The 18,137-nt window shown below is 42.0% G+C and overlaps 2 protein-coding genes across 2 annotated transcripts; both read right to left on the minus strand.

The window, feature by feature from the left end:
- Window positions 1–383: 383 nt before the first annotated feature.
- Window positions 384–5,617, minus strand: LOC311000132 (protein lifeguard 1-like; the record flags this gene model as incomplete). The annotated part of the gene is made up of 5 exons (XM_083990766.1): window positions 384–564; window positions 2,049–2,192; window positions 2,962–3,090; window positions 3,624–3,824; window positions 5,300–5,617. The coding sequence occupies 5 exons, from the start codon at window positions 5,615–5,617 to the stop codon at window positions 442–444; spliced, it is 915 nt and encodes a 304-aa protein (XP_083846892.1). The 3' UTR covers window positions 384–441.
- A 4,062-nt stretch (window positions 5,618–9,679) lies between these two features.
- Window positions 9,680–17,830, minus strand: LOC311000257 (uncharacterized protein). The gene is made up of 5 exons (XM_083990921.1): window positions 17,059–17,830; window positions 15,303–15,398; window positions 15,071–15,176; window positions 13,043–13,144; window positions 9,680–12,169 (listed from the first exon to the last, which is right to left on the minus strand). Exons 1-4 carry the CDS (start codon window positions 17,603–17,605, stop codon window positions 13,087–13,089), a joined length of 807 nt encoding a protein of 268 aa, XP_083847047.1. The 5' UTR covers window positions 17,606–17,830; the 3' UTR covers window positions 9,680–12,169; window positions 13,043–13,086.
- Between the last annotated feature and the right edge of the window lie 307 nt (window positions 17,831–18,137).

Genomic DNA, 18,137 nt, shown 5'->3' on the forward strand with positions numbered 1-18,137 from the left:
CTACTATCCCTTTAAAACTATATTGAAGACCTCTGTGCTGCTGCTGGGTGTAACACACACAGATGTAATGATCTTCTTCAGGCAGGTATTTGACCTTTCTACTGCCACGTTTTTTTTTATATGAATGTGTCTTGTTAATGTCAGAAAAAGTAGAAATTATTGTTTGTTTCAGTGACTGCTGGGTTAAATGGATCAACATGCAGAACAAAATCACAACAAAAAATGTCTCATTGTGTGTTTTATTTATGTAAAAATGGGAACAACAAGAGTCGACATAAACACTGATGATCATTCATTCGTTGTTTGAACAAGAAACAGGATGCAGTTACATCATATACGGGATGATGATAATAATAATAAAGGACATTTTCATGATGAGTTTGGTCTGTGTGTGTATCTGTACGTGTGTATCTGTGTGTGTGTGTGTGTGTGTGTACAGTTTCACCTCCTCCCCATCAGGTAGAGGAAGATGAGGACGATGTCGAGGTACATCGTGAGAGCAGCGCTGACGTATTCCTCAGGATTCACACGGGTCATGATCATCTGAGAGTCGATCATCAGGAACTGAGACACAGAGAGCAAGAGAGAGGACAGACGGGGTGAGAACTATAAAACACTGACATCGTTTTTAAATGATGGGTCTGTTTTTACACAGGACATTTGAACACATCACAGCAGGAAAAGCACAAGTATAAATTATATAATTATTGAATTTCATGTAGCAACTTTGGTTTTATGGTCCTGCTATTATAGGTATTTTATTATTATACTATTATGTGATAGTAATACTCCACTAAAACTAATAGTTCTGCTTTTAAAACCAGCAAAATGTACTTATTATTATCAAACATAAAGGTAAGTTCCCTTTAAGAAAGAAGAATCATTCAATATTTTTCTGCACTATTATTACTATTGTATTAACATGTTAAAACAATATTGACAGGTCTTAATTTTAACACTTTAATAGTGTAGGGTATAATTTATAACACAGTCTTTCATTTTATAAGCTGAGTAGATGTTAATGTAAAATCTACCTGGTAACAGCAACTGTGAAATAAATATCATGTAGCTGCAGGTACAGTCAGTTCCTCATGATTGTTCTTTTGTGTCCTTCTTGAGTAAATATACCTTATAGTTATTTATTTCCATCTTTTGTCTGTTCACTGTTTTATGAGCTGTTCATAAAACCTGTGCTTCTCCTCTGATGACTGGAAACTAAATGAACTACCGGTACTGTGTAGTTGCAGTATTTAAGCGGTGAGCGGTTGGTTGATAATGTTTTCTCATGTTGGAGCCTCAGATGATGATTTTATAAAAAATAATTATTTCATCCATCTACAGATTATTTACCTTCAACTATTTTATTTATTAAACGTCCAAATTGTGAATGTGACGTTCATGCTCTACATTGTCGTCGTTAAAGTTCTCACATTGGTTCATTATTTTCTGCAGAGCATCACACTTTGTATCTAATGAGTGCTCACTGTTAAAATACTAAAAACTGGACCATATTATTATATTTTTTATAGCAGATGTGCATAAGTTTATATTAATGCAGCTCCACACACCCGACCCGACAGTGATGATGCAGAAAATTAAGTGAAACTGCACTTTGACGAACAGTGAACCTCATGCTAAGTTTCCTTTTTCCTTACAGAGCAATTGTTGATTACTGTAGCTAGAATTAGAGTTAGATATGTATATTCCTATTTTGTATTGAATGTGTATTGAAGTTTAAATTCAGTTCCTTTCAAAATAAGGCTTTAGGAGTTTGTTCCTCCTTCCTGCTGTTGATCGTAAGTTCGTAACATTAGTTGTGACTTTTTTCTCCTGTAACATTTTGCTCTAAACTAAACTACTGTCAATGACCAAGTGTAAATCGTATCAAAACCCTTGGTTTACTTCATTATTACCAACCTGCACATAGTTTCCTCTGTTATAAAGTATCAAAGCTCCTGTCTAAGTCTAGTTAATGTGTCATGATCCTTTTAAATAGCCACATTATTATCATCGGTGTGTGTGTGCGTGTTTTTCTGTGTCGTGCCTACCAGTGAAAACAGCAGAGCTCCCAGGCTTCCGTAGACGACGTCGAGGATGTGTGAATAGTAGAAGGTGCAGTAGACGAGGAACATGAACAGGTCCACAACCAGGACGAGCAACAACAGGTAACAAATATCGAACTGAAAGCGATTCTGCAAGAAAGAACAGAAAGGCATCAGTGAGTCATTTAATTTATGCGTTCACTGTTTTTTTTTTTTTGTATAAATTAAATTCAACCTTTATTCCCACTCTGTACAGCCGACCCATGACACAATACGTGAGTTTAGTGATGGGGCCATTCAATAATATTATGTATTCTTCTGTGATATAGCTACTGTATATATCATGAAATTCTACTGACTGGCATTTGCTTGGACACACTTTATTTCATCCACAAAATGCCACAATGTTTTGGTCAAATTATTGCAGGAAAAAAAAAAATTAAAGGAATAGTTCACCAAAAAATGAAATCCTCATGCTGATGAATACTCCGGAGTAGTTTTTTATTCCTCAAAGTGCATCTGGAGACCCGGGAGGCCGGTTCGTAGTCCAATGAAAACTTTATATGAGAGCCAATAGCGCCCGACACAAAAACGTCCATAAAACTACACAAAAACCTTGTAAGATTCCTCCTTTGTCCACTGCAATCCCAGTGTCCGCTGCAGTCTCTGATGTTCACGCGCCCCAGGCAAATTCAATACAGGACTGTTTAGGCTGTAAAAATGTCCTAAATGACGTCGTTTTGAGTAAACTCTGGACTATAACCCTTCAGGACACTTGGATTGCAGCAGATGAGCAGTGTGGAGGAAGATGAAAGGGTTACTCCGGAGTATTCATCAGCATGAGGGTGAGTCAATAATGACTGAATTTCATTTTTGGGTGAACTATTCCTTTAAAGGTGTGATAGGCTATTTGACCGACCTGTACTGAGTAAGCGATGATTGCCAGAGAAATGGCCAGCGTGGACGCCATGGTGATGACCACAGCGGTGGTGTCGTGGAAGGAGGCGACGGTTCCCACCACATAGGACAAACTGAGGGTGAGCACAGCCTGTGGGCACAAAATACAGTTATTAGTCATTAATAAATGGATTATTAATGGAAAAAGGCACTGCAGCCTTTGGACCAGAACAGCCAGCACCATTTTCACTCTATTTATTCATATATTCATTTGTACTCCTGCCTTTTAACTCTATTTGATCTATTTTTATTCTTATCTACCTCAACACGGTCGTGGGAGAAACAAATGCGATGACATTTTGTTCTTTGCACAGCTGTGTATGTGAATGACAGTGAAAAGTATTTCAAGTTCAGGTTGTTAAACATCACCATATCATTTAAAAACCTTTGTTTCCTCTCACTGGTTCATTATGATCCAAAGTGTGTAGGATCTGTTGTTCAGTGAACTTAGAAAACAGGAAGTCAGACTTAATTATACCACAGTCATCAAAGATGATGTACATACAATACAATGTACAATACATGTTTCATTTCCTCTCATCTGTGAAAATGACCTTTTGTGTTTAAGGTTAATATCAACAAAAAAAAGTAGATCTCTGTGTGTTGTTGTGTTTCTCTCCTCACCAGTCCCACGATGTTCCAGGGGTGACGGCGGTTGAAGGACGGGCAGCAGCTGAGCGTGACGGCGACCACAGCGAACATGATGAAGGAGCTGATGTAAGCCCACAGGTTATCCTGCACCGCCTTTTTGACCACGGTGGAGAAGGTGAACACACACACCACGGTGAAGGTAAAAAGCAGCTGCACGGTCAGGATGCAGAACACCTGCACAGGCAGAGAGACGGGAGCAAGAGCTTCGTTACTGAGTGATTAGATGAACTGTTTCCGCCTTGTGGCAAAATAAAAACACAGTGTACCAATATTTTTTGTCAAATTTAATTTGATTTGGTCGAGTGTGAACATATCTACGTAATGTCCTCAGCTTTTCATCCATTTGGAAAAAGCATCGATTTAAGAATGACAGACAAGATTTGTGTCCAGTTAAAGGGATAGTAGCATTTTTTAAGTGGGGTTGTATGATCTACAAATAGCCCCTAAGTACTTTAATTGCAATAGCAGACTCTCTGCACTCCTCCCGTTAGCAACGCCAGCCCATAATAGCCCTGCCCAGAGATTTACAACATACATTGTTGTGAATGGACCCAAAGAAACGGCCTATTTTCGTGGCCTAAAAGAGGTTTTACCTGAAAAAAAAATACACAGTTCCATTGTTCGGTATAATATAATTTTTCCAGCCCCTCAAAGTGCAGGAAAAACACAGTTTTTATTTGTAGCTAACCAACTGCTGATCGGCGGGCGCTAACCCTGGGCGGAGGGATACGTGAGTTGGTTAGGTCCAAATAAAAACTGCGTTTTTCCTGCATTTTGAAGGGCTGGAAAAATTATATTGTAGAGTGCAGAGAGTCTTCTACTGCAATTAAAGTACTTAGAGGCTATTTGTAGATCATACAACCCCACTTTAAAAAAAATGCTACTATCCCTTTAAGGACGGGAAAACACTTTCAATTCACTTTTTCAGAACGAGTGTTTGATAATTAATATAGCCTGTTAGTAAGAACAACACTCATGTTTATTCTCCACAAACTCTCCTGCACTGATCTGACATGACACTGATTCTAGTGCCTCGATCTGCAAATATGAAGGCAAGGCATCTTTGTTTATACCTTACACCTTACAACATCAGAAAGATGATCAAAGTGCTTTACAGAAAGAAAGAAAAATTACATTACAAGTGACAAGGAGTAACAGCAGATACAAAAGCAAGAGAACACAAATGATAAAATGCATATCAAAAGGCAAAAGTTACTCAATATTAAAAGCCTGTCTAAATAAATGAGTTTTAAGATGTGATTTAAAAAGTGCCAAGTCATTAATAAAATGTAGTTCAGGGGGTAGGGAGTTCCACAATTTTGGGGCCGCTATCGAAAAGGCACGATCCCCCCACTGTTTAAAATTAGAAAAAGGAACCTCCAACAGGGGCTGTTCTGAGGACCGGAGGGCTCTACAGTGTCGTCTAAGCTTTATACAATCAGACAGATACACTGGAGCAAAACCATGGATAGCTTTAAAAACAAACATTATCAGTTTAAAAATGATCCTGAATTTAACTGGGAGCCAATGTAGTGAAAGAAGAACGGGAGTGATGTGACTGACTATCAAACACATTTCCCAAATATTGCCTCAGATCAGACACATAAAACACTGTTTGTGTAAGTTCAGATCTTCTCAAAGACACAAACCTTTCTGACGAACGCTCTTCTCACTGTCTTGTCATCAAACGGATTCGGCTCTGCAGCCTCGCCGCCGGTCGGGACCTCCACGTTGCCCAGCGACTCGCACCCAACGCCGGGTTCGGAGACGCAGGTGGCCTCCTCAGCTTTGGGTGGAGGGTACATGATGCCCGACACTGAGTACACGGAGTACGGAGGCGGTTCCTGCCCCGGGTCGGGGTCGGGGTACGGCGGTGGCGGCGCCGTCGGTGATGATGGGTAGAACACATCTGAGCCGGGAGCGTCCTGGGTCACTGGGGGTAAGTCGGGGTCCGCTGTGTCCGACATGGTGGAGGGAACTGGAGGCAGAAGAAGCAGAGAAGCATCATCATGAGAAGCAGAAGTTTACAGTTCCTAGTTTACATAATTAAACTGAGGGCAGATACTTCTTGTTTTAAAGAAATCAACAGCACAAGACTCAAGAAAATTCACTTTGTAATGATATATGTGACTGCATATGGGAGTATTATAGATAGATAGATAGATAGATAGATAGATAGATAGATAGATAGATAGATAGATAGATAGATAGATAGATAGATAGATAGATATACTTTATTGATCCCAAGCTGGGAAATTACAGTGCAGCAGCAGCATTACACAGACACACAGTGACGATAACAACATATAGTATAAGAATATAAAGAATAAGAATATAAAGAACAAACTATACATAATAAAATAGCAATAGCAAATAAAATAAAATGTGATGTACAAAAGTATATACAACAACAAATTGGCAGCGTTGACTTTAATATAGATGAATATTGGCTGAATATAGGTCTGTATGGGTGTATGTAGGTTTTGAATAGATTTCTAGATGTGTATACACACATATATGTATATGTATGTATATATTGATAAGTAATATTGACAATAATTATTAGAGGATAATTGATAAAAAGGACAAGGTATAGGATAATATAAGCTTTTTATTTGTTTTCTATCACTATTTGTTTTTTTGTTGTTGTTTTGTTGCTTTGTGTTCTGTCAGTCTCTTTTTATACCACCTTACATGTTTGAAATAAAAGCTTAATAAATAAATAATTAGATAACTAATGCAGCTCATTAACCACTGAGGAAGGTGTTTCTAATGTGAAGATGGAAATCCCTGAGGTTGATGTTATCAACAGTGTGCGGCTCTGTGTAGAAACACCGTGTTGTACAATCATTCAGTTACTCGCCAGGTTCTGTACATTTCAAAACATTTCCTTATTACATCAGGTCTGAATCTTTTACCACAACCAGACAAGAACATAGGAGATAAGATAAGATAAGATAAGATAAGATAAGATGATCCTTTATTTGTCCCACTATGGGGAGATGTATGATTAAACATATTAGGAATCAATACCTGAATTTGAAGTGTTGTCATGTCATTTGATTTTTTTTTTTAAACTATTGTTTTGTTTTTGTTATTCACATTTATTTAAGACTGAATTTTCTATGTTTGGAAACAGTGCATTAAATTATAGTGCAATGGACTTTTTGACTTAAGATGTTTAAGAGTGTTTCAGTCTTCAGAATTTCCCTTTGGGGATTAATAAAGTCATTTTTATCTTATCTTACCTTATCTTACCTGGCACTAGATACTACTTACTACTCAGACTCAGACACAAAATATATCTGACGTACCCACACAGTGTAACTTTTGACCTGCTTTAAATAAATAAAACCAAAACTACTGTATCTTCACAAGTAGATAGTAGTCTTGTGAAATGAGTCAAGATAATTATCATTAAATAATTCATATTTGCTTTAGATATTATTTATTCATGTAGCTGTGTTATTAAGTTTTCATGTTCAGTAGTTTTGTCCTGTGATAAGAGATTAAAAGCGATGATGCTCTTACCTTCTCTGCTGGACTTCACTGGGCTCCAGTAGATGTGTCTGTCTGTCTGTCTGTGGTGGTGGAGTCGTTCTTTTCTTCTTCTCACCTGTGGCGCTGCAGCGTTTCACTTCCTCTGGGTTCAAAGTGATGAAAACTAATTCCTGTAGACAGAGTGTGGAGGCCCCACTGTTTCCTAAGACCATGTCAGAGGTTGGTAAACAGGGTCTGGGGACTTCCAGAAACAAAGTGCTGTGAGCAGAAGTCGGTACATTTTTACCAAAACATAGAATTCATTTTAATGTATATGTAAAAACATCTTGGGCTGTTTAAGACTAATTTGAATTTAATTTGTGTATGTGAATACTTGACTGCAATTTTTTTTTGGGACACTTATTTGTGACAGTTTCAGAGATTCAGAGAATTAATCTGTGACGTCTGATAAACAATGATGGATCTGTATGTTCAGATATCGTGGACGTCTGATTATTGATCATCAGATGAACCCGACAAAGGCAATTATATGGTTTTAAACAGGATTTTGCATCAGAAGTCACCGCAGCATTTAAAACATTTTTCATGTCAAATATCAGAGTTTAGAACTTGAGGAAATGCACATAGTCTTCTCTAAAATGCAATTATTACTCAACTTTGCTTTCATGTTTGTAGTTTTATTTACTTCCTCTTCATCAACTGACTGTTGGGTCGTTGTGACAGAGAAACTTCCCTGTGAGGATCGCTCACGTTTCTCTCTGAGGAGCAAACTGTCGTAAAATGAGACAACGTAATCAGTATCAGCTGTTAAAGCAGAAGTAAGTGGTCCGGTCGTTTTCGCTAATGCTGCGTTCCAGGCAGGCTTTTGAAATCGTAAATTACAGCTTCAAGTCACAACTTACGACTTTGTAGCGTTCCAGGCAACCCACTCGTGTTTTTCCGACCTATTTTACCGGTGAAAGTCACTATAACGGCCACTCGTAACTTCTGACCGGTGAACTCGTACCAGATCGAACTGGTACGACTTCACGGTCGGAAAAATACGAGTTTCCTTGAACGCACCATAACAGTCCTCGTCCCTACGTCACCACATTCACAGCGTCCCTTGGCTGCACACACAGCCCTGCATGCCGTTCTCTCTCCTCATTGGATAAAAACTGTAGGATACAATAAATGTTTTCTCCTCGGCTCAGAGCAGAGCAGAGTGACTGACAGACCCGTGATTCAGACCAAACACTCTATGTAAGTGATTGCTGTTGGAAGATATAACTATTTAAGACTTATATTAACAAAAATATATCACTTACTTCTGCTTTAAGACTTATATGAACACAAATATATCACTCACTTCTGCTTTAAGACTTATATGAACACAAATATATCACTCACTTCTGCTTTAAGTGACACTTGGAATGACCATCAGACCAAACATTCCGTTTTGTTTGATTTGAGGTATAGTGACAATTTCCAGCCATAGCAAGTACATCTTTTGAGATAGAAAGGTCATCCTGGGCACAAATTGAAGCTTACAAACTTGGGAAGTTTTCTATGGTCACAACGGCTAGCTTGAGTAGCGCCGAATTCGTCCGAACAAAATTGTAAACTGAGTATTTACAGAGACGTTCTAATATGAGAAGGACTTTGGTATTTAGACAAATTAACGACACACTGCTGATCTAAACGGCTACTTTCTCGCCTAAAAATGTTTGAAATGTCGATAAAGTGATATATTTACAGAGTTTAGAGCTAAAATGAAATCAGCTTCTGACTGTGGGTAGGAGGCAGGCTAACACTACCTATACACTTCCAGTGTTTGAGCTAAGCTAATTACGGGCGATACGGCTCTATCTCCCTTGTTACTGCACGCACAGTCGAAAGGATGGTGTCTATCTGCTGGTCATGGACTCGGGAGTGAGGCAAGATATGAAAAAAAATGTTGGCGTACATCCCTTTAACAAAACGAACTGAACGGCACAAACAAGCAAATGCATCACTGACACTTAAAAGACACAAAAACAAGACGTCCACAAAACATCTCTCACACATATTTATTGTAAAAAATACATATAAAAACAATTTCTGAGACATACAAAAGATTGGAGCTTAGAAACAGTATATTGAACAGACAAAGACCAAGCCATTTTCTTGAATTGCATTACATATTTACAATTTAATAAATAAAATTCAATTTGTTTTTTTTATACCAGAGTAAAAGGCAGATTGTCCATATCTCGGGGGGGATGTTGCAGATACTGCTGTGGTGGTGACTCTTTGAAAAAGACATTCCCGTCTTCTAACGCGTCGGCGTCGAAGCGCAGGGCGGACAGACAAGAAGACCGGCGGCGCCCTGCGACTCGACACCGAAGGACTTTAGGGACATTTTATACAAAAACACCGTTGTTGGTTGGCGAGGAGCGAGTTTACACACAGAGCGTTTTAGTTAGCATTGGTAAAAATTGAGGTATTGCACCACACAGCTTAGGGGGGGGGGGGGGGGTAAGAGAGTCAAAGAGTCATGTGGGGGGAGGTTGTTTTTTTAGATTGTCTCGTTATTTTCATCGACAACCCAACTGCCACCACCTCCCCTCCCCTTCTCCACCCCCCTCCTCAAAAAACAGAACAAAAACACACACAAACACCCCCCACCCCTCCCAGCCAAAGTATACAACATCATCATCATCATAACTTATCACCACAACAAAATGTAACATCTAATGATCAATGCACGTCTCGTCTTCCACACGCCTCTCTCTCTCACACACACACACACACACACACACAATCCCCCCCCCCCCCCCCCCTCCCCCGATGCACAGCCCAGACTTTTGGCATTTATTTTTCTAGTCTCCAATACAAAAATATGAGAAACATGCACAGGGCGGCCCTCTAGTGGCGGTGACAAGTCGTAGCACCTCAGACTGCAAAAACAAAGTTAGGGGAGGGAAAAAATATATAAAAATTTAAAATAAAAAGGCGGTTGGGGGGGTGAACAAACAAACTGGCCTGTAGCAAACCTGTGCCACTGTAGGAAGAGACTGTAACACACAGCGCACGCTCGCAGGCAGCAACAGCAATCAATCCATGTTTTGCTTTTTGTTTTTTTTGTTCTTGTCCCCATGCAGCTTCCCCCCCCCGGCGGTCTGTGCACAACCTGTGTGTGGGACCAGCATCCAAAAAAACAAAAAAAAAAACATTGTCTTCTACGTCGTCTACTTGCACAAAACCCCGTCACCAGGCAAAGGCAATCAACACACACACACACACACACACAAAACAAGGCAAAAGGAAAAGCCATTTAACACATGTAGCAGTAAATCATCATGACCATAATGTGATGATATATCTGAAGTCCAAAAGAGAAAGAGAAAAGAAAAAGGAGAGGGCCTAACTTATGTAATAATAATTAACCATCAGCTGTCCGTAGCCTCCAGCGTTGGGGGAGAGAGGCAGATGCCACATGGTGTAAAAAAAAAAAAAAAACATGCCCCAAAAATAATACATCCCTCAGTCCCCCTCCCTCCCTCCCTCCCTCCCTTCCTCCCTCCCTCCCTCCCTTTTGTCCCGCACCGATCTGGCGTTAATGTAACCAGATGGCAAAAACTGTCGCTCTGGGTCCGGTCCAAAAGAGAGAGAGAGAAAAAAAATCTGGACCAACACCCCAGAGAGTTTTTGAGAATGAGGAGAGAGGGAGAGAGGGAGGGAGGAGGGGGAGGAGGAGGAGGAGGAGGGGGGAGACAAAACCCTGAACTGCATTCAAAAGTCGAACGGCCGCCATGTTTCGTACCAATGCCACATTTAACACGTTTGTTGAAAAAAAACTGAAAAAAAAGGGTTTGACCAAGCAGAGCAGACCCCTGGGCAACTTACAGTAAACACACACTCACACACACACGCCTCATCCTCAGGACATTTCCTGTCCCTGGTCATCGTCATCTCAACACATATACATACACACTCACACAATCATCCCAGATCTTACATGGGGTTGTAAAAATAAAAAAAGGAGAAGAAGGAGAAAAAAAAAGAAAAAAAAATCAGCCTTGAGGGATAAAAGTGCTCAAATCGGTGCCAAACACCAGCGCTACTGTCGCCCTATGAAAAACCTACAGCCTACCAACACACACACGCCCAACCACCAAGTAGCAGCATGTTGAACTCAGCGCTAACTAACCACCTACAAGAAACTGACCTACCGAGAAATAAAAAAAAACAACAATAAAGCCCCCGAACGTCCCCCTGAAATGTTTACAGGTTATAGAAAACAGAAAACACCTTAGTAACAGCCCCCCTCCCCCACATCAACCTCAACCTCCGGCTAGCTCAACACAAAGCGACAGTTCACGCTCTCAGTGTGAGGTCGGTTCATTCGGGGTGAGCCGAGGAAAGAAAACACATTCATCCCGATGCGATGCGAGACGCGGAGGAACAATACTGTTGTTGTTGTGGTTTCTTTCTTTTTTTTTTTGCAAAATACTTGATAAAATGACCGATTCCCGTTTGTAGGGATGAAAATACACAGGAGAGGATCCAGAGTCACAGTTGAGACACATTTTCTTGTTTTGTTTTTTCTCTATTTCGCATTCCTCCCCCCAAGTTCAAGATCTTTCTGGAGCGAAGTCCGTCATTCAGGGATGAATCATCATCATCATCATCATCATCATCAAATCTATCCGACGTTTATTTTTAGACCTCCGTGGATTCAGGCCAAGTCCGTCAGACGGAGGAGAGCGGGAACTCCACTTCTGTTCCAACGAAGGTCTCGGTCAAAGGTTAAAACCAGAGCAGCTGTTTGTTGTTGGAGTTTGGCTTGAAATGGTCAAGACTAAAAGTTCAAATGGAACGAACCAAACGGAGAGGCGGGGCTTTGGACGCCAGGAACGGCAGCTTCCTGTTAGGACCGCCTGCTTTCCACCACTCAAATATGGGATTTGCGTCTGGGAGGGACAGGGGGCTTCTATTTGTTCAATGACACGTCTTTATTGGGGGTTTTGTTTTTGTTTAGGATTCAGTGTAGTCTCCTGCAGAGGTGGAACAAGAAGAGATACGCCGTTAGACACAGGACTAGATATTGTAAAAAGTCGATCTAGATACAGTTTGTAACAGAGTTTGGCGAACAGTTTAAATCTGTATCACATACATTACATTTTCTTATATAAAAAAATAATCTTCGATATATATTCTGTACTGTTAAAGGGATAGTTCAACATTTTGGCAAATTGGCCCATTGCCATAATCCCTATAGTCATAGCAGTAGGTTCGTTACCTTTAATTGTCGGTGCAAGCTGTTTTTAGAACGGCGGAGCAGAGCCGCGAGCTGCTCAGAGCTACGCTACGGAGGCTCATGGGATTTCTTGGTTTCCCTCATCAAACTCATCAAATACACAATCCAACAACTCCGCAACGCTCTGGTGGACAAGTTGTGACCTGCACATTCACCACGCTATGAGATAATAACACAACGTTACCAGACAGAGTTGTTTTAGAGGCAAATGCAGAGACTGTTTTCTGAAAAACTGCCCCCGATGGCAACACTCATCAGCGGTTTTGCATGAATTTCCCTCTAAAACAACTCTGTCTCGTAACGTTCTGTTATTATCTCATAGCGTGGTGAATGTGCAGGTCACAACTTGTCCACCAGAGCGTTTTGGAGTTGTTGGATTGTGTATTTGATGAGGGAAACCAAGAAATCCCATTAGCCTCCGTAGCGTAGCTCTGAGCAACTCGCGGCTCTGCTCCGCCGTTCTCAAAAGAGCTTGCACCGACAATAAAGGTAACGAACCTACTCCTAAATCTAGGGATTCTGGCAATGGGATTTGCGAAAATGTCGAACTATCCCTTTAATCTATCCCAGTGACGCTGCAGCGCTTCAGTGAGTCTGGCGCTCAACCTACCTGAGTCGGGTTGGTCACCGTGTGGAAAGCTTGTGACCCGTGAGTCAATCGAAGGGATGTTCGGGGCAGCAGGGTTTCACCTTGGACCAGGAGTCGATGCAGCTGCAGGAGGAGAAGGAGCAGCGGAGGTGAGAGTGAGTGGAGAGAGAGACGGCGGCAACACGTTAAAGGGATAGTAGCATTTTTTTAAAGTGGGGTTGTATGATCTACACATAGCCCCTAAGTACTTTAATTGCAGTAGAAGACTCTCTGCACTCCTCCCGTTAGCAACGCCAGCCCATAGCCCTGCCCAGAGATTTACAACATACATTGTTGTGAATGGACCCAAACAAACGGTCTATTTTCACAGCTTAAAAGAGGTTTTACCTGAAAAAAAAAAAACACAGTTCCATTGTTCGCTATAATATAATTTTTTCCAGCCCTTCAAAGTGCAGAAAAAACATAGTTTTTATTTGGACCGAACCAACTCACGTATCCCTCCGGCCCAGGGTTAGCGCCCGCCGATCAGCAATTGGTTCGGTCCAAATAAAAACTATGTTTTTCCTGCACTTTGAGGGGCTGGAAAAAATTATACTATAGCAAACTTTTTTTTTCAGGTAAAACCTATTTTAGGCTGCGAAAATAGGCCGTTTCTTTGGGTCCATTCACAACAATGTATGTTGTAAATCTCTGGGCAGGGCTATGGGCTGGCGTTGCTAACGGGAGGAGTGCAGAGAGTCTTCTACTGCAATTAAAGTACTTAGGGGCTATTTGTAGATCATACAACCCCACTTTAAAAAAATGCTACTATCCCTTTAACACTTCATGATTAACTCACGGTGACGCAACAAAAAACCTCTGTGGCTGGATGTTTGACTGAGGCCTCTCCCACCAGGATTAATCCACTTACTGGGAAAGTCAGACGAGACCAAACGTAATCACTGACGTGGGCTGAGAGCGAGCTTCAGGGCTCACGGGTGATAACACGCCTCGAGTCGGTGATTTACTTTGAGTTGTTGAATTATGAGGATTAAGATTAAGTCAAGGAAATAATTAGCAAATATACCCATTAATGTAGTGGATGATTTACATTTTTTTTATTTAGTCGTAGTTGTAGCTTCTACATTCTGATGATTTGCTGGACAAACAAAATGAACAATTTGTCACAGACACACATTTTTCATCTTTCAACATTTTATGGTAAAGAAATATTTGTTGTGTCAAGTGTGTGAAGTTTGTTGCTCTACTTTGTGGTTAAAAAACAAAAACGACGGCCTGCACCTCTGCGACCGAAGCAAGTGACATGTTTTGTTGTTGTTTGATCGGAAACTCAGTTTGTGTCCTCAATATAGACTTTCTCTCTCGGCCAGTTGTCCTTTACAGTAAAAAAAAAAGTCAGTGTTATGTGGAAGTGTGGATTCGCTAATCTTGGTAAATATCTGGCCTCAGCAGGTCTGTTCAAAATTAGTGGAAAAAAAAAGCTGCTTGAAAGTCGGGGAAAACCACAAGCGTCGAACAACGAGGAGGACTTAACACGTGATTTGTAGTAAATGGGCTGAAACGTGCAGAAACGCTGGTGGGCCTTTAACAGCTTCACGGTCGTTTGTTTTTCCGAGTCAGTTTTTTTTTTTTTTTTAAACTCTTTGTGAATAATAATGCACCTAATTACAGTGTAACAATGATGCAGCTGTTTTCACAACAGGTAAACAGGACGACAAACAAACTGTAAACTGTCAGTCCTTTGTTACGTAAAGTTGAAAATGGTGATTCTCGTTGACAGTTGCGGTTGTCGAGGTAACTTTGAGGAACATCATACGATAGAAAAGGCCACCAGGTTTCTTTTCTGATGTGTACTAGTGTGAATGCTTCCTTATTTTCTAAAACATTATTCCAGTTACTTGAGTTTTTTTTTTTTTTTTACATTTCTGGAAACACCCAGGAACATTTTCCCAGCCTCTTCCTAATCTCACCTCCTGCACTCATTTGCATTCTTCACCCTCCTCTTTTCTGCTTTACACTTATGCAAACATACTTTGAGGGCTTTGTTACCTCTTATGGTAGACGCAGAGGCAAGCCAGCCTGGCGATGGTCTCCCCCTGCACCAGATCCTCCAGACAGATGGAGCACTCTCCGCTGTCTTTACTAAGCACATCCGCTGCAAAACACAAACACACAACTTTCAGTGTTTCCAGCCTTTTCAAAAAAAAAGAAAAAAAAAAGAAACAAAAAACACACAGTCGTCGGTACGCTTCTGTTTCAGTTTCTGTGCCGTGACACTTACTGTTGTAAGGTAGGGGAGGAGACGTGAGGCAGCTCAACAGGTGATCCTCGATGCGACCCCCCGGGAAAGGCTTCGAGCAGAAAGGGCAGCGGATATCTGCACAGAGCAAAGCAGAGACACGGCAGAGCTGAGTATGTTGTTGTCATTTTCATTTTTTCATTTCATTTCTCCTTTATTTATTCAGGGAAGGTCAATTGAGAGCGAGCTCTCTTTTTCAATGACGCCCTGATTACAAAAACACAATTATACAGTATACAAGGTCATGATTCACAATAACATACAAGTTGTAAAACATTCGATATTTAAGTTTTTAAAACTATCTAAGGAAATAAGATGATCCAGTTTCAGACAGTTTTTGTAGGTTATTCCACTTTTGGGGGGCATAAAACTGAAAGGCAGTCTCACACAGCAAGACACACAGCAAGACACAATACAAATAATAGATGGATGGTGTGTGTGTGTGTGTGCACATCACAAGTGAAAACAAGTGCTATGTTTGGACACAGAGATTACACACAGGAACCGCAGAGCAGACTGAAACGCAGTCGGTCCGCGTCGAAGCTGCACTCTCATCGTGTGAATGATGTTACCACAAGTGTTGAGTGACCCAGAAGAGTCAGACTCTGTATTTGACTGTGCATGTGTATGTGTGTGTGTGTGTGTGTGTGTGTGTGTGTGTGTGTGTGTGTGTGTGTGTGTGTGTGTGTGTGTGTGTGTGTGTGTGTGTGTGTGTGTGTGTACATCATGCAAAACAGTGACTCCAGCCTGAGCCATCTGTGGACGGGGCAGAGAGGCAGAAACGGTGCCTTGCTGCCCTACATTTCCCACCCTCCATCTCTGAGCTGCTGCCAACACTGAGCATGTGAAGTTGTGACCCATTTCCCTGCACTTGCTGGAGGGCTCTGCCTGGGAAACCCACCACCACCACCACACACTGTAGTGTTTTGTGTCTCAAAATGTCACTGTCTCTGCGTATATGAATATCTGATGCAGACCCTGGTGAGTGTACGTCGTGCTTTGCTTTCACTTCCCGACAGCCGCCGTCTGTCAACAGGCTGTGAGACATGAAACAGCTCGTATGTCACCACTTCCAGTTTTTACGCCATAGCTCCTGCTGCATACAATAGGGTCTCTGATGATTTTTAGTCAGCATGCGAGCACGGGAAAAGAGATCATCTGCTCAGGAATGTAAATTCCTCTAATAATCCATTTTAATTTCAGACTGGATGAGCTGAGGCGTTGCACTGGGAGATGTTTTAAATTCATTGTGTTGAATACGAGACCAAATGTTTTTGTGTCTGCAAGTATTGACTTTAAAAAGCTGGACTATTTCATTGTTTTAAGGTTGGCAGTGTGTCTACCCATACTTCCTGCTTCAACATGATGTGTGTTACTGTTATTTTCTCTGAACACAAGTCAGTTCAGTGAAGTTTCAGCTGTCTCATGAAGGCATCTGAAGTCAAACCCCAGATTTCGTCACATTTTCACACTGATGGATTGAGCAATATCTCTTTACTCATAATAACAGGGTCCTACACTTCCACGGTATCCATCCATGCAACTTCTGGTAAAAAAAACCCTCCTGTGCCTGTAAATTGGCTTCTCATTAACACCTAACAAAGCACAACTCCTGATGGAAACCAGCCAATAATAAAAACAAATAATAATAATAATAATAATGGCATGTGTTGTTTATGCGACACATATATTGATAGTTTCTTGTATCGACCTGTTGTGTGTTGATGTGCTAACTTACTGCCATGGCGGTTGTTAACGCGGTACAGGCCGATCCAAGCCTCCGACACCGGCCGCTGGTGTGTACCCCGAACCCGGGCGGATCTTGCGCCAACGCTGCGGGAGGAAGAGTGCCGATTCCCGGGCAGCCGCTCGGAGAAAGTGCGGTGGGGCGTGCGGCCTGTCTCCTCTCCGGGCTGATGCTGCTCCGCGTCGCCGACGGGAGCCTCCGGGCTTATATTTCCTCCGTCTTCCTCTTCTTCCTCCTCGGGTTTCCCCTCGCTGTTGTTGTCGTCCGGCTGCTGGCTAACCCTGGCGGGGATGCCGTGGTGGTGGTCGGCGGGGCTGCCGTCGGCGCTCGCTCCCCCGTGCTGCCCCAGGTCCGAGTCGCTGCCCTCCTCGGATCTGCTCCGGTTGGCCTCCGTGTCCTCGAAGCTCCCGGAGAAGTCGACCATGAGGCTGGTGGGTCTGGTGAGGCGGGGCCGCCGGTAGGAATCCCGCTTTGGGCCATCTTTCCCGAAAGCAGCGGGGACCGGGTCTTCCTGTAAGCGGCTGGCTCTCGTCCCCATGATCTCTGAGCCGCGGAGCTGCTGCTGCTGCTGCTGCTGAACCACACGACGACCGCGACGACAGCAACGTAACCTAGAAACGACCGTTAAACTCACCAACGTTCGGTTTGGAACTTTAAAGAACAACCGTCGCCTGGGAAACGGAGCTCTAACGGGGACGATTTCAGGAGCTCGACGGTCCTTCTCCGGCCTCAGTCTGCCCTTATGGTCCACATTTTCTCTTTCCTTTTTTTTTTTTTCTTTTTTGGACGTGCCCGTTGTCGCTGCTGCAGCGGAAATACTGCATTTCATTTCCTCCTTCGAGGCGCACACACACGAACAGTTACGGTAACGTTAGAGCACTGGAAAAGAGAGTAACGACACCATCATTGACTCCCGTGGTAAGGGTTTTGCGCCCATAGTGGCAGGATATGGATATTGCAAAAGCGCCCAGAAAACCCATTCACTCTAATGTATGTGTGTGTTGCCCACTTGCTTGTAAATTGATGAAAACGGCCGTGTTTTTGTTTTTAGGTGTCTTGGTCATATCAAA

The sequence above is a fragment of the Trachurus trachurus genome (assembly GCF_905171665.1).
Source record: "Trachurus trachurus genome assembly, chromosome: 17".
Classification (NCBI taxonomy): Eukaryota; Metazoa; Chordata; class Actinopteri; order Carangiformes; family Carangidae; genus Trachurus; species Trachurus trachurus.

What these genes read in the sequence shown, in the direction of transcription:
- LOC311000257 (XM_083990921.1), bottom strand. Translation starts at nt 17,605, where the DNA reads ATGGGGACGAGAGCCAGCCGCTTACAGGAAGACCCGGTCCCCGCTGCT. An exon ending in CGTTAACAACCGCCATGGCA is followed by an intron (nt 15,399 to 17,058) that starts GTAAGTTAGCAC and finishes TGCTCTGTGCAG; the next exon opens with ATATCCGCTGCCCTTTCTGC. An exon ending in CTCTGCGTCTACCATAAGAG is followed by an intron (nt 13,145 to 15,070) that starts GTAACAAAGCCC and finishes CTCCTCCTGCAG; the next exon opens with CTGCATCGACTCCTGGTCCA.